Raw genomic sequence first — 27,482 nt, 5'->3', positions numbered from 1 at the left:
CATTTTTTTTTTTTTTCTGAAGCCGGAAACAGGGAGGCAGTCAGACAGACTCCCGCATGCACCCAACCGGGATCCACCTGGCATGCCCACCAGGGGGCGATGCTCTGCCCCTCTGGGGCGTCGCTCTGCCGCGACCAGAGCCACTCCAGCGCCTGGGGCAGAGGCCAAGGAGCCATCCCCAGCGCCCGGGCCATCTCTGCTCCAGCGGAGCCTTGGCTGCAGGAGGGGAAGGGAGAGACAGAGAGGAAGGAGAGGGGGAGGGGTGGAGAAGCAGATGGGCGCTTCTCCTGTGTGCCCTGGCCGGGAATTGAACCAGGGACTCCTGCACACCAGGCCGACGCTCTACCACTGAGCCTACCGGCCAGGGCTCTCTTTACTTTTTTGAGAGAGAGGCAGGGAAAGAGAGACGGGACCATTGAACTGCTCCTTCATGTGTCCTGATGGGGGAATACAAACTGGCAACTTTTTTTTTTTTTTTTTTTTTGTATTTTTCTGAAGCTGGAAACGGGGAGAGACAGTCAGACAGACTCCCGCATGCGCCCGACCGGGATCCACCCGGCACGCCCACCAGGGGGTGACGCTCTGCCCACCAGGGGGCGATGCTCTGCCCCTCCGGGGCGTTGCTCTGCTGCAACCAGAGCCACTCTAGCGCCTGGGGCAGAGGCCAAGGAGCCATCCCCAGCGCCCAGGCCATCTTTGCTCCAATGGAGCTTCGGCTGCAGGACGGGAAGAGAGAGACAGAGAGGAAGGAGAGGGGGAGGGGTGGACAAGCAGATGGGCGCTTCTCCTGTGTGCCCTGGCCGGGAATCGAACCTGGGACTTCTGCACACCAGGCCGATGCTCTACCCCTGAGCCAACCGGCCAGGGCCAAACTGGCAACTTTCATGCTCTGCTGCGGACCAGCGCGGCTCCAAATAACAGTGCGGAATTGAGGAAACACACTTTATCAGAACAAAACCGATGGGACTGGGAAGACTCCTCAAACTGCCTGGCAGTATCTGAGTGCCTCATAGCCCCAGTTCCCTTTATTATATAGACCTATGCAAATCAAGGACCCTGATACAAAGTTGCACATCAAAGGCTAAGACAGGAACTCTCCCAAGGCAAAACCAGGATACATTAGTTAAATTTACAAACATCTGAAAACAAAGAGTCAGAGGAAGGGCATGTATATTGCTTCCAGCAACCCAAGGAAGCAAGTGGAGTGGGTGCAAATACTCAGCATCAAAGCCAAATATGGAGATGGAGGGGGGAGAACTTAGCCTTTTGCTAAGCCTTGAATCTATAATGGCTTCCTGCCATTAACGGTCCACAACAATGCTCTGTGATGATGTTCCTTTTTTTTTTTCCTTTTTAGTCAGAGGAGGGGAGGCAGATAGACAGACTCCTGCAAATCTCTCAGCAACTGAGCTATTTTTTTAGCACTTGAGGTGGAAGCCACTGAACCATTCGTAGCACCCCCAGGCTCACTGGCTTGAACCAATGGCTGTGGGAGGGGAAGAGAGAGAGAGAAAGAGAGAGAGAGAGAGAGAGAGAGATATGAACGGGGGAGGGATGAAGAAGCAGATGGGTGCTTCTGTGTGCTCTGACTGGGAATCAAACCAAGGACATGCACACACTGGGCTGACACTCTACCACTGAGCAAACTGGCCAGGGCTTTTTTTTTATTAATATTTTATTTGTTGATTTTAGAGAGGAGGGGATGGAGCAAGAAGCATCAACTTATAGTTGCTTCACTTCAGTAGTTCATTGGTTGCCTGTCATATGTGCATTGACCAGGCAAGCCCAGGGCTTTGAACCAGAGACTTCAGCTTTCCTGGTCAACATGCTAGACACTCACCAGCACAGGTCAGGCTAAAAATTTTCTAATTTATTGGTTGATTTTAGACACACAGAAAGAAGCATTCATTTGCTGTTCCATTTAGTTGTGCATCTATTGGTCTTCTCTCACATGTACCCTGACCTGCAACCTTGGTGTTTTGGGATTGAATCTGCAACCTTGGTGTTTTGGAATGATGCTTTAAACAACTGAGCTACCTGGCCAGGGCCACACGCTATTCTCTCAGTACCAACTTTATTAAGGTTTATTTACATAAAGTAAAATACATCTCTTTCGAGTGTCTGCTGGAGTTTGATAAGCATAACTATGATCATAATCAAGAGCTCCATATCCAAATAGTTTGTGTGTGTACAATTCCACAAGTTTAAACACATGCCCTGTTAATGTCTGAAATTAATACTGCTCCACAGGCTTTCTTCAGCTTCATACCTGACTTGTTTTTTTTGTTTTGTTTTTTTTTATTTTTCTGAAGTTGGAAACGGGGAGGCAGTCAGACAGACTCCTGCATGTGCCTGACTGGGATCCATCCGGCACGCCCACCAGGGGGTGATGCTCTGCCCATCTGGGGCATCACACTGCTGCAACCAGAGCCATTCTAGCGCCTGAGGCAGAGGCCACAGAGCCATCCTCAGCGCCTGGGTCAACTTTGCTCCAATGGAGCCTTGGCTGCGGGAGGGGAAGAGAGAGACAGAGAGGAAGGAGAGAGGGAGGGATAGAAAAGCAGATGGGCGCTTCTCCTGTGTGCCCTGGCTGGGAATCGAACCCGGGACTTCTGCACACCAGGCCGACGCTCTACCACTGCGCCAACCGGCCAGGGCCCTGACTTGTATATCCTTTTGTATTCCTTTACTTTCGGTTCTTCCACGTCCTTGTTTTAGGTGTGTCTCTTCTAAAGAACCCCCACGGGTGGGGGATGGGAGGAAAAGACAGGTGAATTTTTCTTTTTAGTTTATTTATTTAAAGATTTTATTTATTGATTTTAGAGAGAAAAAGGTGGGGGGGGATCAACTTGTAGTTGCTTTTCGTATGTGCCTGGGTTTCAAACCAGTGACCTCAGCATTCCAGGTAAATGCTCTATTCACTGTGCCATCACAGGTCAGGCTTTTTTTTCTTCTTCTTTTTAAATTTCAATAAACTGAATTTTAAAAATTAAAATCAAAACCACAATAAGATATGACTTCACTTCCATTAGAATGGCTAAAATAAAAAAGGCACACTAGCCTGACCAGGTGGCAGCACAGTGGATAGAGCATTGGCCTAGGACACTGGGGACCCAGGTTTGAAGCCTTGAGGTCACTGGCTTGAGCCCAAAGGTTGCTGGCTTGAGCAAGGGGTCACTGGCTCGGCTGGAGCACCCCAGTCAAGGCACATATGAGAAAGCAATCAATGAACAACTAAGTGCTGCAACTATGATTCTCACCTCTCTCCTTTCCTGTCTGTCCCTCTCTCTCTCTAGCAAAAAAAAAAAAAAAAAAAAAAAGGCAGGCAATAACAAGACTTGGTGACAGTGTGAATCTGGAACCCTCCTATATTGCTGGTGGGAATACAAAATGGTGCAGCTGCTTTGGAAAATAGCCTAGCAGTTCCTCAAAAAAATTTTAATTTAATTAATTAATTTATTTTATTACAGAGACAGTGAGCCAGAGAGAAGGATATAGATAGGGACAGACAGGAATGGAGAGAGATGAGAAGCATCAATCATTAGTTTTTCGTTGTGCGTTGCAACACCTTAGTTGTTCATTGATTGCTTTCTCACATGTGCCTTGACCGCGGGCCTTCAGCATACTGAGTAACTCCTTGCTGGAGCCAGTGACCTTGGTTCCAAGCTGGTGAGCTTTTTTTTTTTTTTTTTTTTTTTTTCCTTTTCTTCTTTTCTGAAGCTAGAAATGGGGAGAGACAGTCAGACAGACTCCCGCATGCGCCCGACCGGGTTCCATCCGGCACGCCCACCAGGGGGCGACGCTCTGCCCACCAGGGGGCGATGCTCTGCCCCTCCGGGGCATCGCTTTCCCGCGACCAGAGCCACTCTAGCGCCTGGGGCAGAAGCCAAGGAGCCATCCCCAGCGCCCGGGGCCATCTTTGCTCCAATGGAACCTTGGCTGCGGGAGGGGAAGAGAGAGACAGAGAGGAAGGAAAGGGGGAGGGGTGGAGAAACAGATGGACGCTTCTCCTGTATGCCCTGGCCGGGAATCGAACCTGGGACTTCTGCATACCAGGCTGATGCTCTACCACTGAGCCAACCGGCCAGGGCCCAAGCTGGTGAGCTTTTGCTCAAACCAGATGAGCCCGCGCTCAAGCTGGCGACCTCGGGGGTCTTGAACCTGAGTCCTCTGCATCCCAGTCCGACGCTCTATCCACTGCGCCACCACCTGGTCAGGCTGTTCCTCAAAATTTTAAACATAGAGTCATCATATGACCAAGCAATTCTCTCCTACATGCATAGTCAAGAAAAATGAAAATACACAGCCAGACAGAAACCTATATACTAATCCTCATAGCAACATTGCCCACAGTAGCTAAAGTGTAAACAACCTACTGTCTGTCAATAGATGAAGAGATAAACAAATAAACAAAATGTGATCTATCCACACCATGGAATATTATTCAGCCATAAAAAGGAATGAAGTTTTTTTTTTTAATTATTCTGTTGCCTTTTTTCATCTTTATTTTTTCCTATTTTTTAAATTTTTTATTTTTATTGAATACAGAGAGAGGAAGGGAGTAAGGGGGAGACAGAAGCATTAATCTGTTTCTGTATGTGCCCCAGCCAAGGACTGAACCAGTCACCTCTGCATTGCAAGACAATGCTCCAGCCAAGTGAGCCATCCAGCCAGGACAAGTTTTTTTTTAATCGACAGAGAGAGATAAAAGGGAGAAGCATTTTATTTCTTGTTCCACTCAGTTGTGCATTCACTGGTTGCTTCCCATGTGTGTGCCCTGTCCGGGAATCAAACGCACACCCTTGTCATTTCAGGTTTACCCTCTTTAACTGACTGAGCTAACTGGCTAGGGCAGGAATGAAGTATTAATATGTGCTACCACATGGATGAACCTTTTAAAATGTGCTAAGTAGAAGCCAGCCATGTAAGGGCACATAGTGTATAATCCCGTTTATGGGAAATGTCCAGAATAGATGAATCCAGAGATACAGGAAGTAGATTCATGGTTGCCTAGGGCTGGGGGAGCAGGCAGGGAGAATGATTGCTCATCCAATCTTGTTTGTCTTACTTGGTTTAGTATCGTAATACTCACTGATGTTGCTGATGTACCAATACCGGCTCCCAAATTTGAATGCTCCCAGTCCCTGGCAGCCTCACCTTGGCTTGTCACTTACCATATTTCCCCATTTATAAGAGGCACCCATTTTGAAAAATTTAGGGTCTAAAAAAATGGGTGCATCTCATATAGTGGTTGTGGCATTTCAAATCCCATAGATTGAACTGAGGACGAGGCAATATATGAAGAGTGATTTGTCATCAGACAGATGAGGACAAGCTAATGGATGGTTTTTTTAGACAGGAACAGAGAGATGAGAAGTATCAATCATCAGTTTTTTGTTGCGCATTGCGACACCTTAGTTGTTCATTGATTGCTCTCCCGTATGTGCCTTGACCGCGGGCCTTCAGCAGACCGAGAGTAACCCCTTGCTTGAGCCAGAGACCTTAGGTCCAAGCTGGTGAGCTTTTTTGCTCAAACCAGATGAGCCCGCGCTCAAGCTGGCAACCTCGGAGTCTCGAACCTGGGTCCTTCTGCATCCCAGTCCGACGTTCTATCCACTGCGCCACCGCCTGGTCAGGCTAGATGGGGGTTTTGACAGTGATGAGGAGTTGTGTGAATTTTATGATGAGTGCAACTTGAGTTCAATAACTTTATGTAATAGTTTTTTTTTTTTTCAAATTATGGACCCCAAGATTAAGGTGTATCATATATATGGGGAAATACGTACATTCTTCTACCTGCCTCTGTAACATGGGGATGGTCATCCTGCCCTCAGTGTTACGCAAGGATTAAATGAGGTGATACTAATATATGTAAATTATTTGGCAGACTGACCAGTGCATGCAGATCCTAAATAAAGATTCCTGTCTCCGTCCTGGCTTTCTTCTGCTTTAGACCTGGGCAGACATGTATTTGGTGACAAAGTGGGCGCTGGAGATGCTCAAGAGTATCTGTGGGAGGGAGTGTCAACTCTTTAGTGACAGACTAGGAGAGTTAGAGTAGGAGGAGGTGGAGACAGATATGCAAGTCAGAGCCAGTGTATGGCAGTCTGCCCGAGTCTGGGTATATCTGGGAATCACTCAGATACTGACACAAGATCTCTGTCTCTCTGGGTCTCGCCTCTCTGTTCTGAACCTCTCTCCTTAGTTGGTCTTTTTTTTTTGAGAGAGAGACAGACAAACAGGAAGGGAGAAAGGGAGAGTGAGTGAGAAGCATCAACTCATACTTGCTTCACTTTAGGTGTTCATTGATTGTTTCTCATGTGTGCCTTGATTGGGCAAGCCCAGGATATTGAACCAGCAACCTCAGCGTTCCAGGTTGACGCTCTATCCACTGTACTACCACAGGTAAGGCTTTTTTAAATTTTTATTTATTGATTTTAGAGAAAGGGACACACACACACACACACACACACATCACTTTGTTATTTCATTTATTTATGCATTCATTGGGTGATTCTTGTATGTTCCCTCACTGAGGATCGAACCTACAATCATGGATTATCAGGACAACGCTCTAAACAACTGAGCTATATGGCCAGGGAATACAGTAACATTTTATTGAAGCCACTGCATGCCAAGCCTGGAAAAATCAGGTTGTTCTTGCCTCGCAGGGCCCACGGTGGTGATAGACAGCCCAGAAAACATACACAAGGACACTGAAGGGTAGGGTGTGGCCACTGCCCCAGCAAGGCACCAGTCACAGTACATGCCCGTGTAATCGCTGGTGGATCAGAGAATAAGACATGGCCTCTGCTCTTGGAAGCTCATGGTGCCCTGGGCTGCACTGTGCAAGCAGTGAACACTATGTGGTAGGAGGTTTAGGAGAGGTAAGTTGTAGGCGCTCTGAAAGTGAGGTGGGCAAGTTCAAGTCAGCTTGAGGAGGTGGACACGTTGTTGAGTGGGGGGATATTTGCAACATCTTGGAGGAAAGCACAATGGAAGGTTCCAGGCACGGGCACGAAGGTACAAAGGCACGTAGGTGGAAAAAAGCACGATTTAAGAACTGAAAGTAGTTACACAGGCCTAGAGGGGCCATGTCACTACTGGTGAACAGCAGCGGCAGGAGTTTGACGTCCAGCCCAGAGGGCAGTATTTTGAAACCATGTCACATCATGGCACACACACAGAGAGAGAGAGATGACAGTCTTCAAAGATATGAGGGTAACTGGTGAGGCTGCTTGGGGCCCAAAGCAACTCCCACCTCGGCAAACCTGAAACGCAAGCAGGAAGCTTTGCTGTGGAAGGCGAAGCGTTAGAGCTTTCCATCACGAGGATGCGATCGAGTTTGGGGTGCAGAAAGGGCTCTACGGAAGCTGGTGTGGAGAAGGCAGGAAGGGGGACCGGAAAGGGCCCCATGCTGGAATCCACACAAGAAGCGATCAGGGCACAGAAGTGAGGACATGGAGAATAAAACCAAGTAGAGATCAGCTAAGGTAAAACCCACAGGGCTGGTGGCTAGTGGGAGACACGGACAGAGGGGGAGAGGCAGAAACACATGCCTCCAGGCCAATGTCAGGAGCACTGTCTGGGAAGATGGGAGGAGAAGACAGAGAAGGCCTCATGGAAGAGGCAGCCTTGCAAGCTGGCCTTCCAGTTTGACATAAAGAAGTGGAGTGGAGCCCTGGCTGGTTGGCTCAGCGGTAGAGCGTTGGCCTGGTGTGTGGAAGTCCCACGTTCAATTCTCGGTCAGGGCACACAGGAGAGGCACCCATCTGCTTCTCCACCCCTCCCCTTCTCCTTCCTCTCTATCTCTTCTCTTCCTCTCCCGCAGCCAAGGCTCCATTGGAGCAAAGTTGGCCCGGGTGCTGTGGACAGCTCCATGGCTCAGCCTCAGGTGCTAGAATGGCTCCAATTGCAGTGGAGCAACGGCCCAGATGGGCAGAACATCGCCCCATAGTGGGCATGCGGGTGGATCCCAGTCGGGTGCATGTGGGAGTCTGTCTGACTGCCTCCTCGCTTCTAACTTCAGAAAATTACAAAAAAAAAAAAGGAGTGGAATAGTCAGTGGAAAGGCATGGAAGTGGCATGGGCAGTGTCCCTCCTGGGCTGAGTAGGGGAGGAACAGGACTGTGAAGCTGGAGAGACCTGTACCCAGAACATCCTGGTGCCATGGAGCCCCGACAGAAATGCTACCCAACTGCCCTGACTCTGAGGACCAAGCGGGGACGGAGGCCAGCAGGATCCTTCCAGAAGCTGGATAGCTTTGCATTCATCCAGTTCCCCAAATTCAGAATGATTCCCAGACAGCCCCAGGTCTGCACTTAAGAACCTTATCATTCTGGGGGAGTCATGGATGACCCCACCCGCTCCTCTTGGCTCCTGTGGAATGTAGGGTTTTTTCTTCCACGTTGAGCCTGAGGACACCACCGGGTGGTTCACCGCAGCACTGTGATGTGGACCCGCAGGTGCACCAGGAGGGCTGAGCTGCGGCTGAAGGCCTTCCCGCAGTCGCTGCACCTGTAGGGCTTCTCCCCAGTGTGGACTCTCTGGTGCTCGACAAGGGAGGAGCTCTGTGTGAAGGCCTTGGGGCAGACCTCACAGCGGTAGGGCTTCTCCCCAGAGTGGATCCTCAGGTGCCGGATTAGAGCCGAGCAGTCGCTGAAGGCTCTCCCACAGCGGTCACACCTGTAGGGCTTCTCCCCGGTGTGGGTGCGCCGGTGCTGTGTCAGGTGGGCGCTCTGGCTGAAGGCCTTGCCACAGGTGCGACACACGTAGGGCCGCTCGCCCGTGTGCACCCGCTGGTGCTGGGTGAGGTGGGTGTTGCGGCTGAAGCTTTTCCCACAGTCCCCGCACCGGTAGGGCTTCTCTCCAGTGTGGATGCGCTGATGCTGCGTCAGGTGGGTGACCCGGCTGAAGGCCTTGCCGCACTCCTGACACGTGTGGGGCTTGGCCCCTGTGTGTACGACCTGGTGCTGGGCCAGGTGGGTGCTCCGGCTGAAGGCTTTTCCACACTCCCGGCAGGTGTAGGGCATCTTGCGGGAATGGCTCTTCTGGTGCGTCTCCAGGGCCGGGACGCTCCAGAACATTTTCCCGCACTCCCCGCACTTGGAGGACGGACTCCCTGAGGGTACGCCTGGAGGCTCTAACCCATCACTGTCCGCTGGATCCAGTTCCTCCTCGGAAGGGGTCTTCTCATGCCAGGTGATATCTGGCCACTCACCGAGACTGTCCCTAAAGGTACCGGATTCACAGGACCTGCCAGGCAGGTCCACAGGAGCATCCTTGTGAGGCCCGGGAGTGTTCCTGAAATCTGTCTCTTGGATGATGGATTTTGTCCAGACATCTGCTGAGAGTCCTGCCTGCCTCTCTGAGCTGCCCTGGAGTTCCAAGGAGTCACCAAAGGCACGTCCTGGGGAAATGCCCCTCATGAAGGCTTCGGTGGCGGAGTCTGACTCTTCTGAATTGCTGTGCTTGCAGCTTAGCACCTCTGAGGGCTGGGCTGCTGGCTCCCATCCTGAAACAATCAAACCACAACATCATCCTCCCTCACAGTGCTTCTCCCACTCTGCCCGGGGCCTGTCTCACTCTGTAAGGGCACAGCTGACCAGCGACCCCCTTTCTACAGGGCAGTGTCTCACTCAGTTCTTGGATGAACAAGGGCACAGAGCTGGTCTCCCACAATGCTAAAGGCGGCATCACTTTTGAGAGCTTCCAATTCTCCACCTGTCTGCTCCCCCGTTCTTGCAAACTTCATTCCTCCAGGATCCTAATTTGAGCTCTAGTGTAACAAGGAAAACCTTGAAATTGAATTGATTTGAATGAAAGCAAGAGGGAGACAATGAGCCTGCGAGGGGTCTGTCCTCACTACTGCAGCATTAGTACCTCCCCACTTGAGTTCCCATCGCAGTTAGCACCTTGCCTCTGGGCCGGGGTGCGGTCTGCAAGTGCTCAGTCCACACTGGCTGGATGGGAGATCAATCCTGGACACGGGTAGCTGTGAAACTTCCCGCAGTATACACTCTACCTGGAGTCCCAGTGAACAACTGCTGCTATGGGTGAGTGGGTGAAGCACCCACCTAGCCTCCCTGAGCCCAGGGGCTGAGGCCCCGTCTTATAAAGAGCTGTGCCTTTTATAAAAGCGTGGCTAAGGGCAGCTGGAAACTGGGTTGCGTTTGTGGTGGGTGCACAGGGCATCAGTCCCTGGACAGATCCAGGAAGGAAGGGGTGAGCAGAGTACCTGCAGGGAGTCCACAGAGGGGCCCCAGCCCAGCCGCTGGCCCACTCCTGGGCCTGTGGTGATCTTGCCCTCATCTGGCCCTCAGTTTCCTCAACTGTTTTTTTTTGTGTGTGTGTGTGTGTGGCAGAGACAGAGAGAGAGAGAGTCAGAGAGAGGGACAGACAGACAGGAAGGGAGGGAGATGAGAAACATCAATTTTTCGTCGCGGTTCCTTAGTTGTTTATTGATTGCTTTCTCATATGTGCCTTGACCGTGGGCCTTTAGCAGACGGAGTAACCCCTTGCTCAAGCCAGAGACCTTGCATCCAAGCTGGTGAGCCTTGCTCAAACCAGATGAGTCCACGCTCAAGCTGGCAACCTCAGGATCTTGAACCTGGGTCCTCTACATCCCAGTCCGATGCTCTATCCACTGCGCCACCGCCTGGTCAGGCTCCTTAACTGTTAATAGAGGAAAACTACACTGCTGGGCTCCCTGGGCTGCTGGCTCCGAGTACAGTGGGTCCTGTCCTTTGCTTTGTTTCAGCTTCAGTCTGCATTTCAGACAGGGAAACGGAGGCCCACCTGAGGGAAGGTCTTGAGTCACTAGTACAAGATCACATAATTAGCTCAGAGAGTTTCAGTAACTTGTACAAGGTCACACAGCTAGTGCCCAAGCTGGGGGTCTCGGCTCCAGAATCTCATCCTTGAATCACACAGATGTCCCCGTTAGCTCCTTGCACCCTGCAGGCCTCGTGCTGGGTCCTGTCTCCCCCTTTCTTCCTCTATTCCAGAAACCTGCCCTTTCCAAAACGCAGGGGTCCATATATACCATGGGACCTCTGCCCTACCTCCCCTGCTGCCTGGACAGCTGGCTCTCTCTTGTTCTTTTAGTACCATTTTGCCTTTTCTCTGAAGATTTTCTTGACCCTGCAGAGGACATGGCCACTGCTTCCTTCCTCTCCCTGTCCCTGAGACATCTGCCTAGGCACAGCCGACAGAGCCAGGGGAGGACACTTGACTATCCTCTCCCAGAAATATCTGTTTCTCAAGATGCTGAACAGGCCCTGGCCGGTTGGCTCAGTAGTAGAGCGTCAGCCGGGCGTGTGGAAGTCTTGGGTTCAATTCCCGGCCAGGGCACACAGGAGAAGCACTCATTTGCTTCTCCACCCTTCCCCCTCTCCTTCCTCTCTGTCTCTCTCTTCCCCTCCCGCAGCCAAGGCTCCACTGGAGCAAAGTTGGCCCAGGCACTGAGGATGGCTCTATGGCCTCTGCCTCAGGTGCTAGAATGGCTCCAGCCACAAGGGAGCAATGGCCCAGATGAGCAGAGCATCGCCCCCTGGTGGGCATACTGGGTGGATCCTGGTCGGGCACATGCAGTAGTCTGTTTGACTGCCTCCCTGCTTCTTACTTAGGAAAAATACAAAAGAAAAAAGAAAAAAAGAAAAAGCCTGACCAGGCGGTGGCGCAGTGGATAGTGTCAGACTGGGATGCGGAAGGACCCAGGTTCGAGACCCCAGGATAACCAGCTTGAGCATGGGCTCATCTGGCTTGAGCAAAAAAGCTCACCAGCTTGGACCCAAGGTCACGGGCTCGAGCGGGGGGTTACTCAGTCTGCTGAAGGGCCGCGGTCAAGGCACATATGAGAAAGCAATCAATGAACAACTATGGTTTCGCAACAAAAAACTGATGATCGATGCTTCTCATCTCTCTCTGTTCCTGTCTGTCTGTTCCTCTCTATCCCTCTATCTGACTCTCTCTCTGTCCCTCTAAAATAAATAAATAAAATATAATTAAAAAAAAAAAAAGAAAGAAAAAAAAAGAAAGATGCTGAACAAATTCTCCTGACAGCTACTGTTTCATGTGCTGCACAGGCATTCCCTTGGTGACACTGAGGTAGGTATTAACAACCACAATCCCAGTTTTTTGGGGTTTTTTTTTTAGAGATTTTATCTACTGGTTTTATAGAAGGGGGACAAGAAGTATCAAGTCATAATTGCTTCACTTTAGCTGTTCACTGATTACTTGGCATATGTGCCTTGACTGGGCAAGCCCAGCGTTTTGAACCCGCAACCTCAGCATTTCAGGTTGATGCCACAATCCCCATTTTATTAATGGGGAAACTAAGGCAAATGAGAGTCACATGTCCAGGAGGAGTCAGAGCACTGGCTGGGTCTACCAGGCCTGGATAATTCTTCTGTGTCCAAACTCCATGTTCCTCCCACCAGGGCACCCCTCCTCCTAGGTACCTTGCATGCCTACCCCACCACCTGCTACCATTAGGTGAGACCTGGCTCTTCCACAAGGAGCCATCCCTTCTTGTTCAGCACTGTTCCAGGGCTGGGTCCTTCCTGTATCCCACGGGACCGCTCTGGGCCAGGATATCTGTGTGGGTCTCCCAAAGTGACACTCTCCACTCAGGCCCAGGGCAGGTCTGAGTCAATCACACTGTGGATGCCAGGATGGGGGGCGCTCAGAGAGGATGCACAGGGTCACCTGGTGTTTCTGTTCCCCAGCCCCACCCCAGGGACCCACCCCTCATGTAGTACCAGCAGCCTGGTTTTCCTCTGGGGAGCTGCCCTTGCTCATGTCATTTCTTGGGATCTGGTTAGCCAAAAATAAGCACAAGACCCCAACCAGTTCACAGGGCTCAGCCTGGGGACCTTTCTCTGTTCCTTTACTGACACTGTTGGGCCAGCTTTGTTTCCCTTGGGGAGAAAGGTGGCTTAAGAATGAAAATATCGCCTGATCAGTGGTGGCGCAATGAAGTATAAACCCGGGACACTGAGGTCCCAGGTTCAAAACCGCAAGGTTGCAGGCTTGAACATGGGATCACCACCATAATCCCATGGTTGCTGCCTTGAGCCCAAGATCACTAGCTGGAGCAAGGGGTCACTGGCTCGGCTGGAGTCGCCAGTCAGGGCACGTATGAGAAGCAATCAATGAACAACTAAGGTGCCTCAACTACGAGTTGATGCTTCTCATCTCCCTTCCTGTCTCTCTCTCTCTCTCTCTCTGTCTCTCTCTCTCTCTCTCTGTCTCTCACTAAAATAAATAAATAAAAGAATGAAGCTATCATGGGAAAACCCAACTGAGAAAACAGAACAATTAAGAAACAGTCATTTTTGCCTGACCAAGCAGTGGCGCAGTAGATAGAGCATTGGCCTGAGATACAGAGAACCTAGGTTCGAAACCCTGAGGTTGCCGGCTTGAGCACAGGCTCATCTGGCTTGAGTACGGGCTCACCAGCTTGAGAGCAAGATTGCAGGCTTGAGAGCAGAGCCACTGGCTTGAAGCCCAAGATTGCTGGCTTGAGCCCGAGGTCGCTGGTTTGAGCAAGGGGTCACTGGCTTGGCTGAAGCCCCCCAGTCAAGGCACATATGAGAAAGCAATCAATGAATAACTAAGGTGCTGCAACAAAGAATTGATACTTCTCATCTCTCTCCTGTCTGTCAATCTCTCACACTAAAAAAAAAAAAAAAAAAAAAAAAAGAAACAGTCCTTTTGCTCTGGCTGGACAGCTCAGTAGATTAGAGCATCATTCCAAAGCGCAAAGGTTGCTGGTTAGATTCCTGGTCAGGGCACATACAGGAACAGCTTGATGTCCCTCCACTCCTTGAAATCAAGAAATACAATAAAATAAAATAGTTTAAGTATAACAACAACAACAAAAAGAAACAGTCCTTTAGCTCTGGCTGTGTGGTTCAGTGGATAAAGTGTCATCCCGATGCACTGAGGTCACGGGTTTGATCTCCGGACAGGGTACATACGAGAAACAATCACTGAGTGCACAACTAAAGGGAACTAAGTGAAACAATGACTTGCTGCTTTTCTCTCTTCTTTCTCTCCCCCACTCTTGCCCTTCTCCCTCTCTCTCAAATCAATGGGAAAATTTTTTAAAAGAGAAAGTCCTGATACCATGAACTGACTCTTAGCCATGAGGCCTCCCTACTTCGCCTCCGAGATCAGACGAGATAGATCCAGCGCGTTCAGGGAGCTTTGGTTGCAGACATCTCCTCCCTACTTTGCTTTAATCACTTTGAGCTGGGTAGTTGTCATCAGTCATAAAAACATAGGCTGAGCCTGACCAGGCAGTGGTGCAGTGGATAGAGCGTCGGACTGGGATGCAGAGGACCCAGGTTCGAGACCCCAAGGTTGCCAGCTTGAGTGCGGGCTCATCTGGTTTGAGCAAAAATTCACCAGCTTGGACCTAAGGTCGCTGGCTCAAGCAAGGGGTTACTCGGTCTGCTGAAGGCCCATGGTCAAGGCACATATGAGAAAGCAATCAATGAACAACTAAGGTGTCACCATTCACAACGAAAAACTAATGATTGATGCTTCTCATCTCTCCGTTCCTGTCTGTCTGTCCCTGTCTATACCTGATTCTGTCTCTGTAAAAAAATAAAATAAAAATTAAAAAAAAAAAATTTTAAAACATAGGCTGAGCACCTTGTGAGAATTTGCGTGAATGACACACATCAATCAAGACAAGCACTGAGCCACCCCGACTACTGCCTACACCCCCCTGCCCCATTCCCATCCAACCCCTCCCTGCCTTCTGTGTCCTACGAACACACCTTTCTACCGCTGCCCCTTACCTCTCTTGTCCAGCGCCTGAGTCAGATCCTCCACCAGCATGGCGGCCTCCTTGCTGTTCTTAGGGCACTGGGCCTGCACCCAGGCCTGGATCTTGGGGGGTAGCACGCCCAGGAACTGCTCCAGCACGAGCAGCTCCAGCATCTGCTCCTTGGAGTGCACCTCAGGCCGTAGCCACAGCCAGCAGAGCTCCCGGAGCCGGGCCAGGGCCTCATGTGGGTTGGATGCCTCCTCATAGCAGAAGTGCCGAAAACGCAGACGTGCTGCCTCGGGGTGGGCCATGTGGCCAAGGCTACATTCCTGGACCTGGGAGAGGCTGGCCTCCTCGTCCTCCACCTTCACGCGTAGGAAGCCATCTTGTTCCCAGGGCAGTGGGCTAAGGGGGTTCTGGGGGACAGCCATCGGGCAGCGGCACTCCAGCGAGCCGTGGGTCTGGGTTTGCAGGAAGATAAGAACTCTGTCATCATGTTCTGGGGCCTGCCTCACACCCGCCGAGCACAGCCGACAATGAATGGGCCTGGGGCCTGCGAGGTGTGATTCACTCTCACGGAGAAAAAGACCCTCAAAAGAATCAGAACAGCACACATTTGGTGGGGAGCACTACTTACCCAATGCTTGCATAGCATATAATCACTCATTTATCAATAGAACTCACAACAAACTCGGGAGGTGGGAACTTTCAAATTTACAGATAGGAAAAACATTTGCCCAGTGACCCAAATAATGAAGGGAAGGATGGTGACTGAGTTCAACAGCCCAGGCAGCCTGACCCTATGGCCAGACTAGACTATGTCAGGTGCACGCCGTCCATGGGGAGCTGGTCTCTCTCCTTTCTCACACCCACCCATCAGGGAGCCATGCGGTCCTTCTCTCCCTTTATTTGCTGATTATTTTGTAGCTCCTAAGAGGGCTACGTAGATGATGAACATTCAACCTTTCTTTCTAATACAGTTGAGCCTTGAACAACACAGGTTTGAACTGTGCAGACCTACTTATAGGCAAACTTTTTTTCAATAACTACTGTAAATGGATTTCCTCTTCCTTATGATTTCCTTAACATTTCATTTTTTTTACCTTATTTTCATAGAATATATATAACATACAAACTTGATTTTATATTATTAGTAAAGCTTAAGGGCAACAGTAGGCTATCAGTAATTTAGTGTGTTGTTTTTGACAGAGAAACAGAGAGAGGAATAGATAGGGACAGATAGGGAGGAAGAGAGATGAGAAGCATCAGTTCTTTGTTGCAGCTCCTTAGTTGCTCATTGATTGCTTTCTCATGTGTGCCTTGACTGGAGTGCTACACAGAGCAAGTTACCCCTGGCTCAAGCCAGCAGCCTTTGGGCTCAACACAGCAACCATGGGGTGATGTCTACGATTCCATGCTCAAGCTGGATGAGCCCACACTCAAGCCGGCAACCTTGGGGTTTCCAACATGGGTCCTCCACGTCCCAGTTCAATGCTCTATCCACTGCACCACCGCCTGGTCAGGCTATTAACAGTTAAGTTTTGATGGAATAAAAGTTATATGCGGCTCTGATCCTGTACCTCAGTTGGTTAATGTTGTCCCCATACACTAAGATTGGCGGTATGATCCTGGGTCATGGCTCATACAAGAATCAACCAATGAGGCCTGACCTGTGTTGGCGCAGTGGATAAAAGCGTCGACCTGGAAATGCTGAGGTCGCCGGTTCGAAACCCTGGGCTTGCCTGGTCAAGGCACATATGGGAGTTGATGCTTCCAGCTCCTCCCCCCCTTCTCTCTCTCTGTTTCTCTCTCTCCCTCTCTCTCTCCTCTCTGAAAATGAATAAATAAAATTAAAAAAAAAAATTTAAAAAAATATTTAAAAAAAAAAAAGAATCAACCAATGAACGCACAAATAAGTGGAACAACAAATTGATGTTTCTTTCCCTCTCAGTCTTCCTTCTTCTTTAAAATAATTGTTTTCAGAGCGAGAGTCAGAGAGAAGGATAGATAAAGACAGACAGACAGGAACGCAGAGCGATGAGAAGCATCAATCATCAGTTTTTCATTGCGACACCTTAGTTGTTCATTGATTGCTTTCTCATATGTGCCTTGACTGCGGGCCTTCAGCAGACTGAGTGACCCCTTGCTCGAGCCAGCGACCTTGGGTCCAAGCTGGTGAGCCTTGCTCAAACCAGATGAGCCCGCGTTCAAGCTGGCAACCTCAGGTCTCAAACCTGAGTCCTCCGCATCACAGTCCAACGCTCTATCCACTGCGCCACTACCTGGTCAGGCTAAAATAAATTTTTAAAAAATATTATATATGCATTTTTAAAATTGAATTTATTGGCTGACACTGGTTAATAAAGTTACACAGGTCTTAGGTGTATAATTCTGTAATATGCCATCTGTTTATTATTCACTCCTATATCGCATTTTTTATTGTTTTGGGCGTTGGCACCCCAAATCCAGCATCATTCTAGGGTAAATTATACATGTATTTTAAAACTATAAATTTCTCTTTAAACACAGCATTAACCAAATACCCACAAGTTTGATGTTGCTTTTTTTTTTTGTATTTTTCTTAGGTGAGAAATGGAGAGGCAGAGAGACAGACTCGCATGAGTCCGACTAGGATCCACCCGGAAAGTTCACTAGGGGGCGATGCTCTGCCCATCTGGGGCCGTTGCTCTGTTGTAACCGGAGCCATTCTAGCGCCTGAGGCAGAGGCCATGCAGCCGTCCTCAGCGCCTGGGCCAACTTGCTGCAGTGGAGCCTTGGCTGCAGGAGGAGAAGAGAGAGAGATAGAAAGGAGAGGGAGAAGGATGAAGAAGCAGATGGTTTCTTCTTCTGTGTGCCCTGACCGGGAATTTAACCTGGGATATCCACACGCTGGGCTGATGTTCTACCACTGAGCCAACTGGTCAGTGCTTGATGTTGCATCTTTATTATCATTTAGTTCAAAATATTTTTGGTTTCTGTTGTGGTTTCTTACTGACCTACTTGTTATTTAGAACTCTGCTGCTTAATTTCCAAATAATTGGGGGCTTCCAGTAATTTTTGTTAATGATCCATATACATTTAAAAATAACATAAAGCCTGCCTGACTGGTAGTGGAGCAGTGGTTAAAGTGTCAACCTGGAATGCTGAGGTTGCCGGTTCAAAACCCTGGGCTTGCCTGGTCCATGCACCTATGGGAGTTGATGGTTCCTGCTCCTTCCCCCACCTCTCTCTCTTTCTCTCCCCCAACCTCTCTCTAAAAATTAATAAAGTTTTTAAAAATGTAAAAAAAAAAAAAAGGCAAAGCCTTCCTAAATGAGTGACAAAGGGTAGAACTGATAAGCTGGACTTCAGAGTGAGAAACTTGTGACTCAAAGGATACCATCAAGAAAGTGAAGAGGTAACCCACAGAATGGAAGAAATATTTCCAAATCATATATATGACAAAGGGATTATATCTAGAATAGCTCTATAATAAAAAGACAATCCAGTTAAAAAATAAGCAAAGGGTTTTATGAGATATTTCTTCAAAGAATCGATTTGCTTGTCCTACTTATTTAAGCATTCATTGGTTGATTCCTGTCTGGTTCCCTGACTGGGGATTGAAGCCCCAATCTTTGCAAACTAGGACGGCACTCTTAACCTACTGAGCTGCCTGGCCAGGGCCCTGAGCAGAATGTTCTTGAGTATCTCTCATCCATAGCATGTACCAATACTTCATTCCTCTCGTTACTAAATACTATTCCGCTCTGTGGCTGTATTACACTTTATCAATTCACCAACTGATGAAAATTTGAGTTGTTCCTACTTCTTGATTATTGTGAAAATCACATACATGAGTTTTTATGTGGACAAATATTTTCAATTCTCTTGGGTATGTAGCTAGGAGTGGAACTGCTGGATGATATATTAACTCTGTGCTTAACTTTTGTTTTTTGGTGTTTTTTTTTGGGGGGGGGTTTACAGAGACAGAGAGAGAGTCAGAGAGAGGGATAGACAGGGACAGACAGAAACGGAGAGAGATGAGAAGCATCAATCATTAGTTCTTCGTTGTGACACCTTAGTTGTTCATTGATTGCTTTCTCATATGTGCTTTGACTGCCAGCCTTCAGCAGACCGAGTAACCCCTTGGTTGGGTCACGTGGCTTGAGCAAGGGGTCACTCGCTCTGCTGTAGCTCCCTCCCCCCGGGTCAAGGCACATGTGAAAAAGCAATCAATGAACAACTAAGGTGCCACAATGAAGAATTGATGCTTCTCATCTCTCTCCCTTTCTCTCTGTCTGTCCCTATCTGTCCTCTCTGTCTCTCTTTCTGTCTGTCACAAAAAAAAAAAAATTTACTTGGGTGTTTTCCAAAGTGGCTATGGCATTTTACATTCCCATCCGCAGAGGATAAAGATTCCAATTAATCTATACCCTCTCAAGGTCTTTTTACTATTACTTTTCTGTACTTTACAAAATGATTTTCTTTTAATAACCAGGAAGAAAAAGAAACGTAATCTCTCCTAGGAGACCGACCCCTAAACGTGTGTGTTTTGGCCACAGGCTCTGCCTAACTTAAGGACCTGGCCTTTCCCGCCATGTGCCACAACCCCCACAAGTAGGTTTATAGCTCTTCTCTTTCTCTTTCCCATTCAGGGTCAGTCCTGACATCCACTTGTGCTTGGAGCCATTCAGAGAAGCCACCTGGACAGAGAGGTACAGGAGACCTGAGACGGAGTCATGGCCTTATGCACAGAGAGAAGCGAAAGTGAGTTAAAACAAGATAGCAATCCTGAAACCTTTCAGTGGCGGCTGGCAACCTCTGGCAAACGTGTTTTCTAGCCCCTCATTCCATGGTAAAGCTCACTCAGGCCTCTGGTCACCTTGTCCTTACCATGATCTCCATTCCTCTAGCCTTTCTCCCTGTTATTCCCTGGTCCAAAAACCTCTATACTTGACTTATTTCTCCTAGTCCTCCAGGACACACGTAAGCTGTCATCTTCTTCAAGATCTGTCTTAGTCTGGGAGCAGGCTAAGTATCCTTCTGAATTCCCTGGGTCTCTCTTTCCCCAGCTCTGTCCTAACCAATATACCATCACGGTGCACCAATCTCCTGGTAGCTCCCAGCTCTGTCCTATACCCATATGTTACCCCAGAGAGACTGGGCATGTTGAAACCATAATGCTCAGGGCCCAGCCTATAGCAAGTGCACAGTGAACAGGAAGAGTCCAGGAAAGGCCGAGCACGGTCACTTGCTGATTTGGCTAATCATTGTACAGGAAAGGGGTTGCAGGGGTAGCAGTGATGACAGTAAATGCAGCGCCAGCTTCCACGCTCCCTTCTGCACCCCTGGAGTCCCTGTTCTGGAAAATCCTTGACGACAGTCTCCAAGACACATGTATATATGGACCTGCCTCAGCTCATTTCCCAATGTGCTGACCTCATGTCATGTTGGGGTCCCCTGTCCGCAAGTCCTAAATCAACTGAGGAGAGTGGTTCCTTCATTTCTCACTCCTTATTTGTACCTGACCTGATAATGGCACCTACCTCAGAGGGTTGCAGTGAGGCTACCCAACACGGTCCATAACAAGTGTCCAGCAGAGGTCTAGCACATGGCAAACATGTAGTGAAGGTCCAATCTCATGACTCCACAGCCTCCTGCCAGACTTAAGCTCCCAGAAGGCACTGGGGGACATATCTATACACCGCCAGTCTCACAATTCCAGCTGCAGACAGGCAAAGCACAAGTTCTTTGTGTCAACTTGATAAACTCTTGCAAATCACCCCCATTTAATTTCTCATGACAAAAATCTCCATCACAAAGTTCTATTCACACACCCTATCTCAAGCATAGTCTGTCTCTCAGTCATACCCTCACATCATCCCAGGCACGCACAATTTCTGTGCCACTTACAGTCAGTCAACTAAACACACCACCTCACAGCATCCCCATCGCTCAGTCTCCTTCCACAACCATCATCATCTAATAAGTCACCATCTCAGCCAGTCAGATACATAGACTCTGTCACATGGGAAATCACACGCAGCCAGTCACACACACACACACACTCACACACCTCATCACAACATCACACAACCCGGGTCCACGATCTTACACAGCCGCCATGTTCGTCAGTTGCACACCTGACTGGGTCAGTCAGTCAGACGCTCATCCGATCTGTGGACCACAGACTCTCAACTTGTCAACAAGAAGCCTACACACAGGCCCTGGCTGGTCTGCACAGTGGTAGAGTGTTGGCCCTGGGATGTGGAAGTCCCGGATTCGATTCCCGGCGGAAGGATGCTCAGGGCACACAGCATAAGCGCCCATCTGCTTCTACACCCTTCTCCCTCTCCTGTCTCTCTGTCTCTCTCTTCTCCTCCCGCAGCCAAGGCTCCATTGGAGCAAAGTTGGCCCCAGGCGCTGATGGCTTCATGGCCTCTGCCTCAGGTGCTAAGAGCTCAGTTGCAACAGAGCAACGCCCCAGATTGGCAGAGCATCGCCCCCTAGTGGGGTTGGGTGCGTGTGGGAGTCTGCCTCTCGGCCTTCCTCCTGCTTCTCACTCACAAAAATACAGAAAAAAATAAATAAAAATTAAAAAAGAATCCTACACCCAAGATGTGTCTGACACAGCCTGGATCTTCACGCACATCACACAGCACGTAGGTCGGTTCCACGCCCTCCATCCCGTCAGCTGCCTCCACATCTGTCCAGTTCGGCCCGTCAGCCCGTCCCACACTCGACCCGTGGGTCCCCACACTCACACCGCTCGCACCGCTGCTACTCAGCCCTTCTCCCACCCCTGGTCGGGTCCACCGTCTCGCTGGGGTCACCATACGCGATCGCGGTCTTCTTCCCGCGCGAGGACACTGACTGAACCTCACCCGGGCCCTCCTCCCCTGTATCGCGGGAGGGACTTCCGGGCACGGCTGAGGAGCCTGCGGACGGAGCATCCTTCTGCCGGAACCACAACTCCCAGAACGCACCGCGCTCCTCCTCAGAACCACAACTTCCGGCATGCTCCGCGCCCAAAAGCCTTTGTGTCCGCCTGTGTTGCAATTTCCATGAGGGGACGCACCGGAAAAGCCCCTCAAGCAACCTGGGGCATGCCGGGATATGTAGTCCACGTGGGCATGCTGCCCATAGGCTGGACCTTTCTGGCGCAGGGTTAGCGGTGAGTGGAGGTGCCCGCTGGAAGATGGAACCGTGCACGGTGCGTGGGGTATGGGGTGTGTGGGCTGTGTGTGTCGGTGTGAGGAGGTGACAGATGTGTGAGGAATGTGGTTGCTGGTGTGCAGGTTGTGTATCATGTGTAGTGTGTGTGGCTCACTGTGACAATGTACAAGTGATTCCACATATCTATGCGTGACTGCTCATTGCCCTGGAGGTTGGGCTCTATTACCCTCTGTAACCACATGCGTGGATATTTCTGTGTGTGTGTGTGATGTGTGGCTGTCCCAGTGTTTGCTGGTGTCTGTTAGATACAGACACAGGTGGAAACAGCATAAAGGTCCGGGGACGATGTGTGATGACAACGATGACACTGTATGTTGCTGCAATCATTGTGATTGTGACCGTGGGTGTGACTGTGACACAGTGGATGCCTGGTTGTGTGATTATGTTTCTATCTCCCCAAATTTCCCGTATGGACACCAGTTACATTGAATTAGGCGCCACCCATATGACCTGATTTACCCTTACCTCTATAAAGGCCCTATCTCTAAATATTCTAGTCGCATTCTGAGATGTACTGGTGGTTAGGATATGACCAACCCCCCAGTAAATATGGCCAGGCTTGGGGGAGTGTCAAGGTTGGCAGTAGTCTATACCCCCCTCAAACTGTACATGTAAGCTTATCGGTTTTTCTGAGTTCTTTTTTTTTTTTTAGAGGATGGGAGGCAGAGGGAGACTCTGAGTCTCCACCAGCATCCACGCTGCAAGCCTGCTAGGTAGGGGTCGATGCTCCTGGGCCACTTTTTTTTTTAACACCTGAGGCAGAGGCCAGGAAGCCATCCGCAGCATTCGAGGCCAACTTGCTGGAACCAATTGAGCCTTGGCTGCGGTAGGGGAAGAGGAGAGTGGTAGGGAGAGAGAGGGAGGGGGGGGAGAGAGAGAGAGAGAGAGAGAGAGAGAGAGAGAGAGAGAAGGGGGGGGGAGAAGCAGATGGTCACTTCTGTGTGCCCTGTCTGGAAATCGAACCCGGACTTCCACATGCTGGAGTGATGCTGTACCGCTGAGCCAACTGGCCAGGGCTAAACATTTTTTTTAAATGATTCTGTTATATGGCTACATAGTTTTCCATTGTAATTTACTTACCCTCTCCTTTGGGTTCTGCACCCATTCCCAACGTGTATGTGTGGACACTGCGGTTTCCTCCACACCGGCATTCAACTCATTCGCTGACATTACCTATCTGGAGATAGCATCAGACTCCATGGTTTGAGGGTTTGGTCCTCCACGTTACCCCTTCAGACTCTGATTTAAAGTCCAGCCTTGCCTGACCTGTGGTGGCGCAGTGGATAAAGTTTCGACCTGGAAACGCTGAGGTTGCTGGTTCTAAACCCTGGGCTTGCCTGGTCAAGGCACATGTGGGAGTTGATGCTCCCTGCTCCTCCTCCTTCTCTCTTTCTCTCTCTCCCTCTGAAAAAAAAAAAACTGAATAAAATCTTTTAAAAAAATTAAAATAGGCCCTGGCCGGTTGGCTCAGCGGTAGAGCGTCGGCCTGGTGTGCGGGGGACCCGGGTTCGATTCCCGGCCAGGGCACATAGGAGAAGCGCCCATTTGCTTCTCCACACCCCACCCTCCTTCCTCTCTGTCTCTCTCTTCCCCTCCCGCAGCCAAGGCTCCATTGGAGCAAAGATGGCCCCGACGCTGGGGATGGCTCCTTGGCCTCTGCCCCAGGCGCTAGAGTGGCTCTGGTCGCGGCAGAGCGATGCCCTGGAGGGGCAGAGCATCGTCCCCTGGTGGGCGTGCCGGGTGGATCCCGGTCGGGCGCATGCGGGAGTCTGTCTGACTGTCTCTCCCCGTTTCCAGCTTCAGAAAAAAATAAAAAAATAAATAAAAATAAAAAAAGAAGATGCTTGACATCACTAAAGTCCAGCCTTGTACTTCTGTACCACTGGCTGCAAATCAGAGGTTCCCACAAGCCTCTCCTTGGGTTTATTTCCTAGAGCAATACAGATCTCAGGAAAGCTATTTACTCACTAGATTATGGGTTAAAATCCCTTATTTGCAGTGTTGCTTCTCGATGTTAGAAATGTTAGTAAAAAGTAAGTTTTCAATTGCACCCGTTCTGAGGAGGACAAAATCTTGCACTGTTTGCTGTATCTTTTCCAGGACATGAATCATCTCTTTGTCCGGGGTGTCCACTTCACTTTATCTTGCAGTTTATCAATTAACATCACAAAAAGGGTGAGTCCAGTATATAATATTTTGAGAGAGATCACATTCACATGACTTTTATTACAGTATGTTAAAATTGTATTCTATCATTGTTCATCTCTTACTGTGCCTAATTTTATAAATTCAACTTTATCATCCACATTGGTGACTGACTCAACCTCCAGCCCCTCTCCCCTCCCAGAAGCCAGGAGGGTGAGACTCCAATCACAAGGTTGATTGCAGACCCCACTCTTACGTTACTTAGGTGCTTTCCAAAAGTCATCTGACTCACAAAACAAGACACCTTTATGCTCTCATCACTTAAGAAACTCCATGGGTTTTATTTAGCTCTGTGCCAGAAACAAGATGAAGACCAAATACGTATTTATTAATGTTTATTTTTAAAAATTGACTTTAGAGAGGGAGAAAGAGAGACAGGAACGTCAATCTGTTCCTGCATGTGCCCTGACCTGGGATCGAACCAGTAACCTCTGCTCTTCGGAACAATGCTCTAACCAACCGAGCTATCTGGCCAGGGTGTGTTCATTAAAATAAAAAATCACACTGTTGGGCCTTGGCCGGTTGGCTCAGTGGTAGAGCATTGGTCCGATGTGGAAGTCCCAGGTTCGATTCCTGGCCAGGGCACACAGGAGAAGCGCCCATCTACTTTTCCTCCCCTCCCCCTCTCCTTTCTTTTTCTCTCTTCCCCTCCAGCAGCCAAGGCTCTGTTGGAGCAAAGTTGGCCCGGGGAACTGAGGATGGCTCCATGGCCTCCACCTCAGGCGCTAAACAGAGCTCAGTTGCTGAGCATCACCCCCTGGTGGGCATGCCCAGTGGATCCCAGTCAGGCGCATGCAGGAATCTGTCTGCCTAACCCCTTCTCACTTTGGGGAGAAAAAACAACAAAAATCACACTCTCGGTGCCCACCTGGAAACTGAACTACTATAAACACATGTAATCATTAATGTTCCTATGTACTCATTTTTCTGAGTATTCATAATAACTGCCTAAAAATCAATGGATAGGCCCTGTGTGATGTCAATTAACTTCTCTAATTAAGGGCCATCCCTGGGCACAATGGGTGACCAGAAAATGCCATCTGCAAGTGGAAGGCCCGTGTCACCTGGTGAAGCAGGCTCCTGATAGGCTGGCTGGCCTAGCAATAACCTCCTTCACTCCCACTAGTCAGTTGATCATGAGAGGAAATTAAAAAAAAAATCCTCTCAGCCACCTACTTTTATGTCAGCACTGTCCAAAAGAACTTTCTGAGATGATGATGAAAATGTTCTAACTGGTGAACAGTTGAAATGTAGCTAGTGTGACTGAGGAAATGAATTTTCACGTTAATTTTGGTTAATTTCAAATTATAGCTAAATAGCGACCTATGTCTAGTAGGTAGCATGTTGGATAACACGTGCTGGCTGAGTTGACCTTAGATCTCTTGACAAGAGGCCTACAGGACACTGCTTTTCAGATTTCTACCTTTTGCACAAATGACTTGAATATCTGTAAGGAAGAACGCAGTGAAAATGGGGGACTTACCTTGCAGGTAACATCATGGGGTCAAAGCTATTTTGCATTAAACTGCTTCCGCTAGCACACACGCATGCACGTGTGTGTGTGTGTGTGTGTGTGTGTACAAGAACAGGTGTGACCAAGACACAGAGCCATACAGATGTTTTAGTGGCAGAAACAGACAGTAAACAATGAAGCAAATTATTAAACTTACTTTGATTTGAAAGTTGAGATTTTTGTTTATTTTTTGAACTGGTAATACTTTTTACATATTTCAAAATTCCAAAAATATCAAAAGATATAGAGTAAAACTTATTCCTCATCCCTTTCCCATTTCTCCTCCCCTAAGAGCAACAGATTACTTGACACCTTTTCAGAGTCTGTGTGTACGAGAGCAAGTTTCCTCTTTACACAAACGGGAAACAGTGCACACACTGTTCACACCTTTTCACTTATTGTGTCTTAGAGCTCATCTCACATTAGTATATGAAGACAGTCCCATTTTTAAGGCTGAGTAGTTAGTTCTCCGTTCCACACCATAAATCACTTGGCTAGTTCCCCATGGTCGACATGGAGGTTATTTCCAAAGTTTTACTTTTGAAATCCACACCATGTACAAACAGTCTGCATACGTACAAATAAATCTGTAGAATTCATTCCCAACAACAGGTTTGCTGAGACACAGGGTTTGCCTGTAACTTAGCTAGCAACTGATCAACCACCCTCCCCAGACGCTGTGTCAATTGATGCTCCTGAAAACTGGTGGAAACTTCTGCTTTTGGATAAAAGTCAAGGCTAGTAAAATGCTGGGTGGAGGGCAAATCGGTACAATCCTCCTGAAAGATAATTTAAAAAGCTACAAGAAATTCGCTGTCAGAGGAGAAGGCTCAAAATATAGTAAGAAGTATGTGTTACAGAGAACAGAAGGGAGTCCTATTTTCTAAACACAAAATAACTACATATACATATATATATATATTGTGTATAAGATTTAGTATTACACTATACATATGTACACACGTATATTTTTAAAGAAAAATTACAAGGAAAATTAACAGAATCTTAATGGTCATGATCATCGGTGCATGTTGGAAGTATAAAGAATTAAATTCGTTTATTGCTTGATTTTAGAGACAGAGAGGGAGAGAGAGAGAGAGAGAGAGAGAGTAAGAGAGAGAGAGAGAGAAACAGCAAGAGAAACATTCATTTGTTGTTCCACTTAGTTGTGTACTCACTGGTTGCTTCCTGTGTATGCCCTGACCGGGGATTGAACCCACAACCACAGCATTTCAGGAAGACTCTCTAACCGACTGAGCTAACTGGCCAGGGCCAAGTCATTTTAAATAAATGTTCATACTTTTGTGTATTCTTTTTAAAATTGATTTACTTTTTAAATTTCTTTTTATTTTAAGAGAGCGACAGGAAAGAGTGGGTGAGAGAAGGTAAAAAGCATCAACACACAGCCTGACCAGGCGGTGGCACAGTGGATAGAGCATCAGACTGGGATGCGGAAGGACCCAGGTTCGAGACCCCGAGGTTGCCAGCTTGAGTGCGGGCTCATCTGGTTTGAGCAAGGCTCACCAGCTTGGCTCCAGCAAGGGGTTGCTTGGTCTGCTGAAGGCCCGCGGTCAAGGCACATATGAGAAAGCAATCAATGAACAACTAAGGTGTTGCAACGCACAATGAAAAACTAATGATTGATGCTTCTCATCTCTCTCCGTTCCTGTCTGTCCCTGTCTATCCCTTTCTCTGACTCACTCTCTGTCTCTGTAAAAAAAAAAAAAAAATATATATATATATATAAATAATAAAAATTAAAAAAAAAAA

At 48.7% G+C, this 27,482-nt stretch overlaps 2 protein-coding genes across 3 annotated transcripts in view; one reads left to right on the top strand and one right to left on the bottom strand.

Moving 5' to 3' along the window:
* ZNF329 (zinc finger protein 329) overlaps window positions 1-27,482 on the top strand; it is a 323,877-nt gene that overhangs the window by 153,852 nt on the left and 142,543 nt on the right. The gene's annotated exons all lie outside the window — the stretch shown is intronic.
* On the bottom strand, window positions 6,417-21,676 carry ZSCAN22 (zinc finger and SCAN domain containing 22). Of its 2 annotated transcripts, XM_066374679.1 has the most exons (4): window positions 21,523-21,676; window positions 20,305-20,483; window positions 14,811-15,240; window positions 6,417-9,514 (listed from the first exon to the last, which is right to left on the bottom strand). In XM_066374679.1, exons 3-4 carry the CDS (start codon window positions 15,208-15,210, stop codon window positions 8,436-8,438), a joined length of 1,479 nt encoding a protein of 492 aa, XP_066230776.1. In that variant the 5' UTR covers window positions 15,211-15,240; window positions 20,305-20,483; window positions 21,523-21,676; the 3' UTR covers window positions 6,417-8,435. The 2 variants fall into 2 exon arrangements, 1 of the variants encoding a protein (XP_066230776.1); XR_010750160.1 differs by lacking the exons at window positions 6,417-9,514; window positions 14,811-15,240 and adding an exon at window positions 17,164-17,557.

Source organism: Saccopteryx leptura, chromosome 3, assembly GCF_036850995.1.
Source record: "Saccopteryx leptura isolate mSacLep1 chromosome 3, mSacLep1_pri_phased_curated, whole genome shotgun sequence".
NCBI classification, from domain to species: Eukaryota; Metazoa; Chordata; class Mammalia; order Chiroptera; family Emballonuridae; genus Saccopteryx; species Saccopteryx leptura.
The sequence above is the reverse complement of the archived record's forward strand: the minus strand, read 5'-3'. Positions and strand labels throughout refer to the sequence as shown.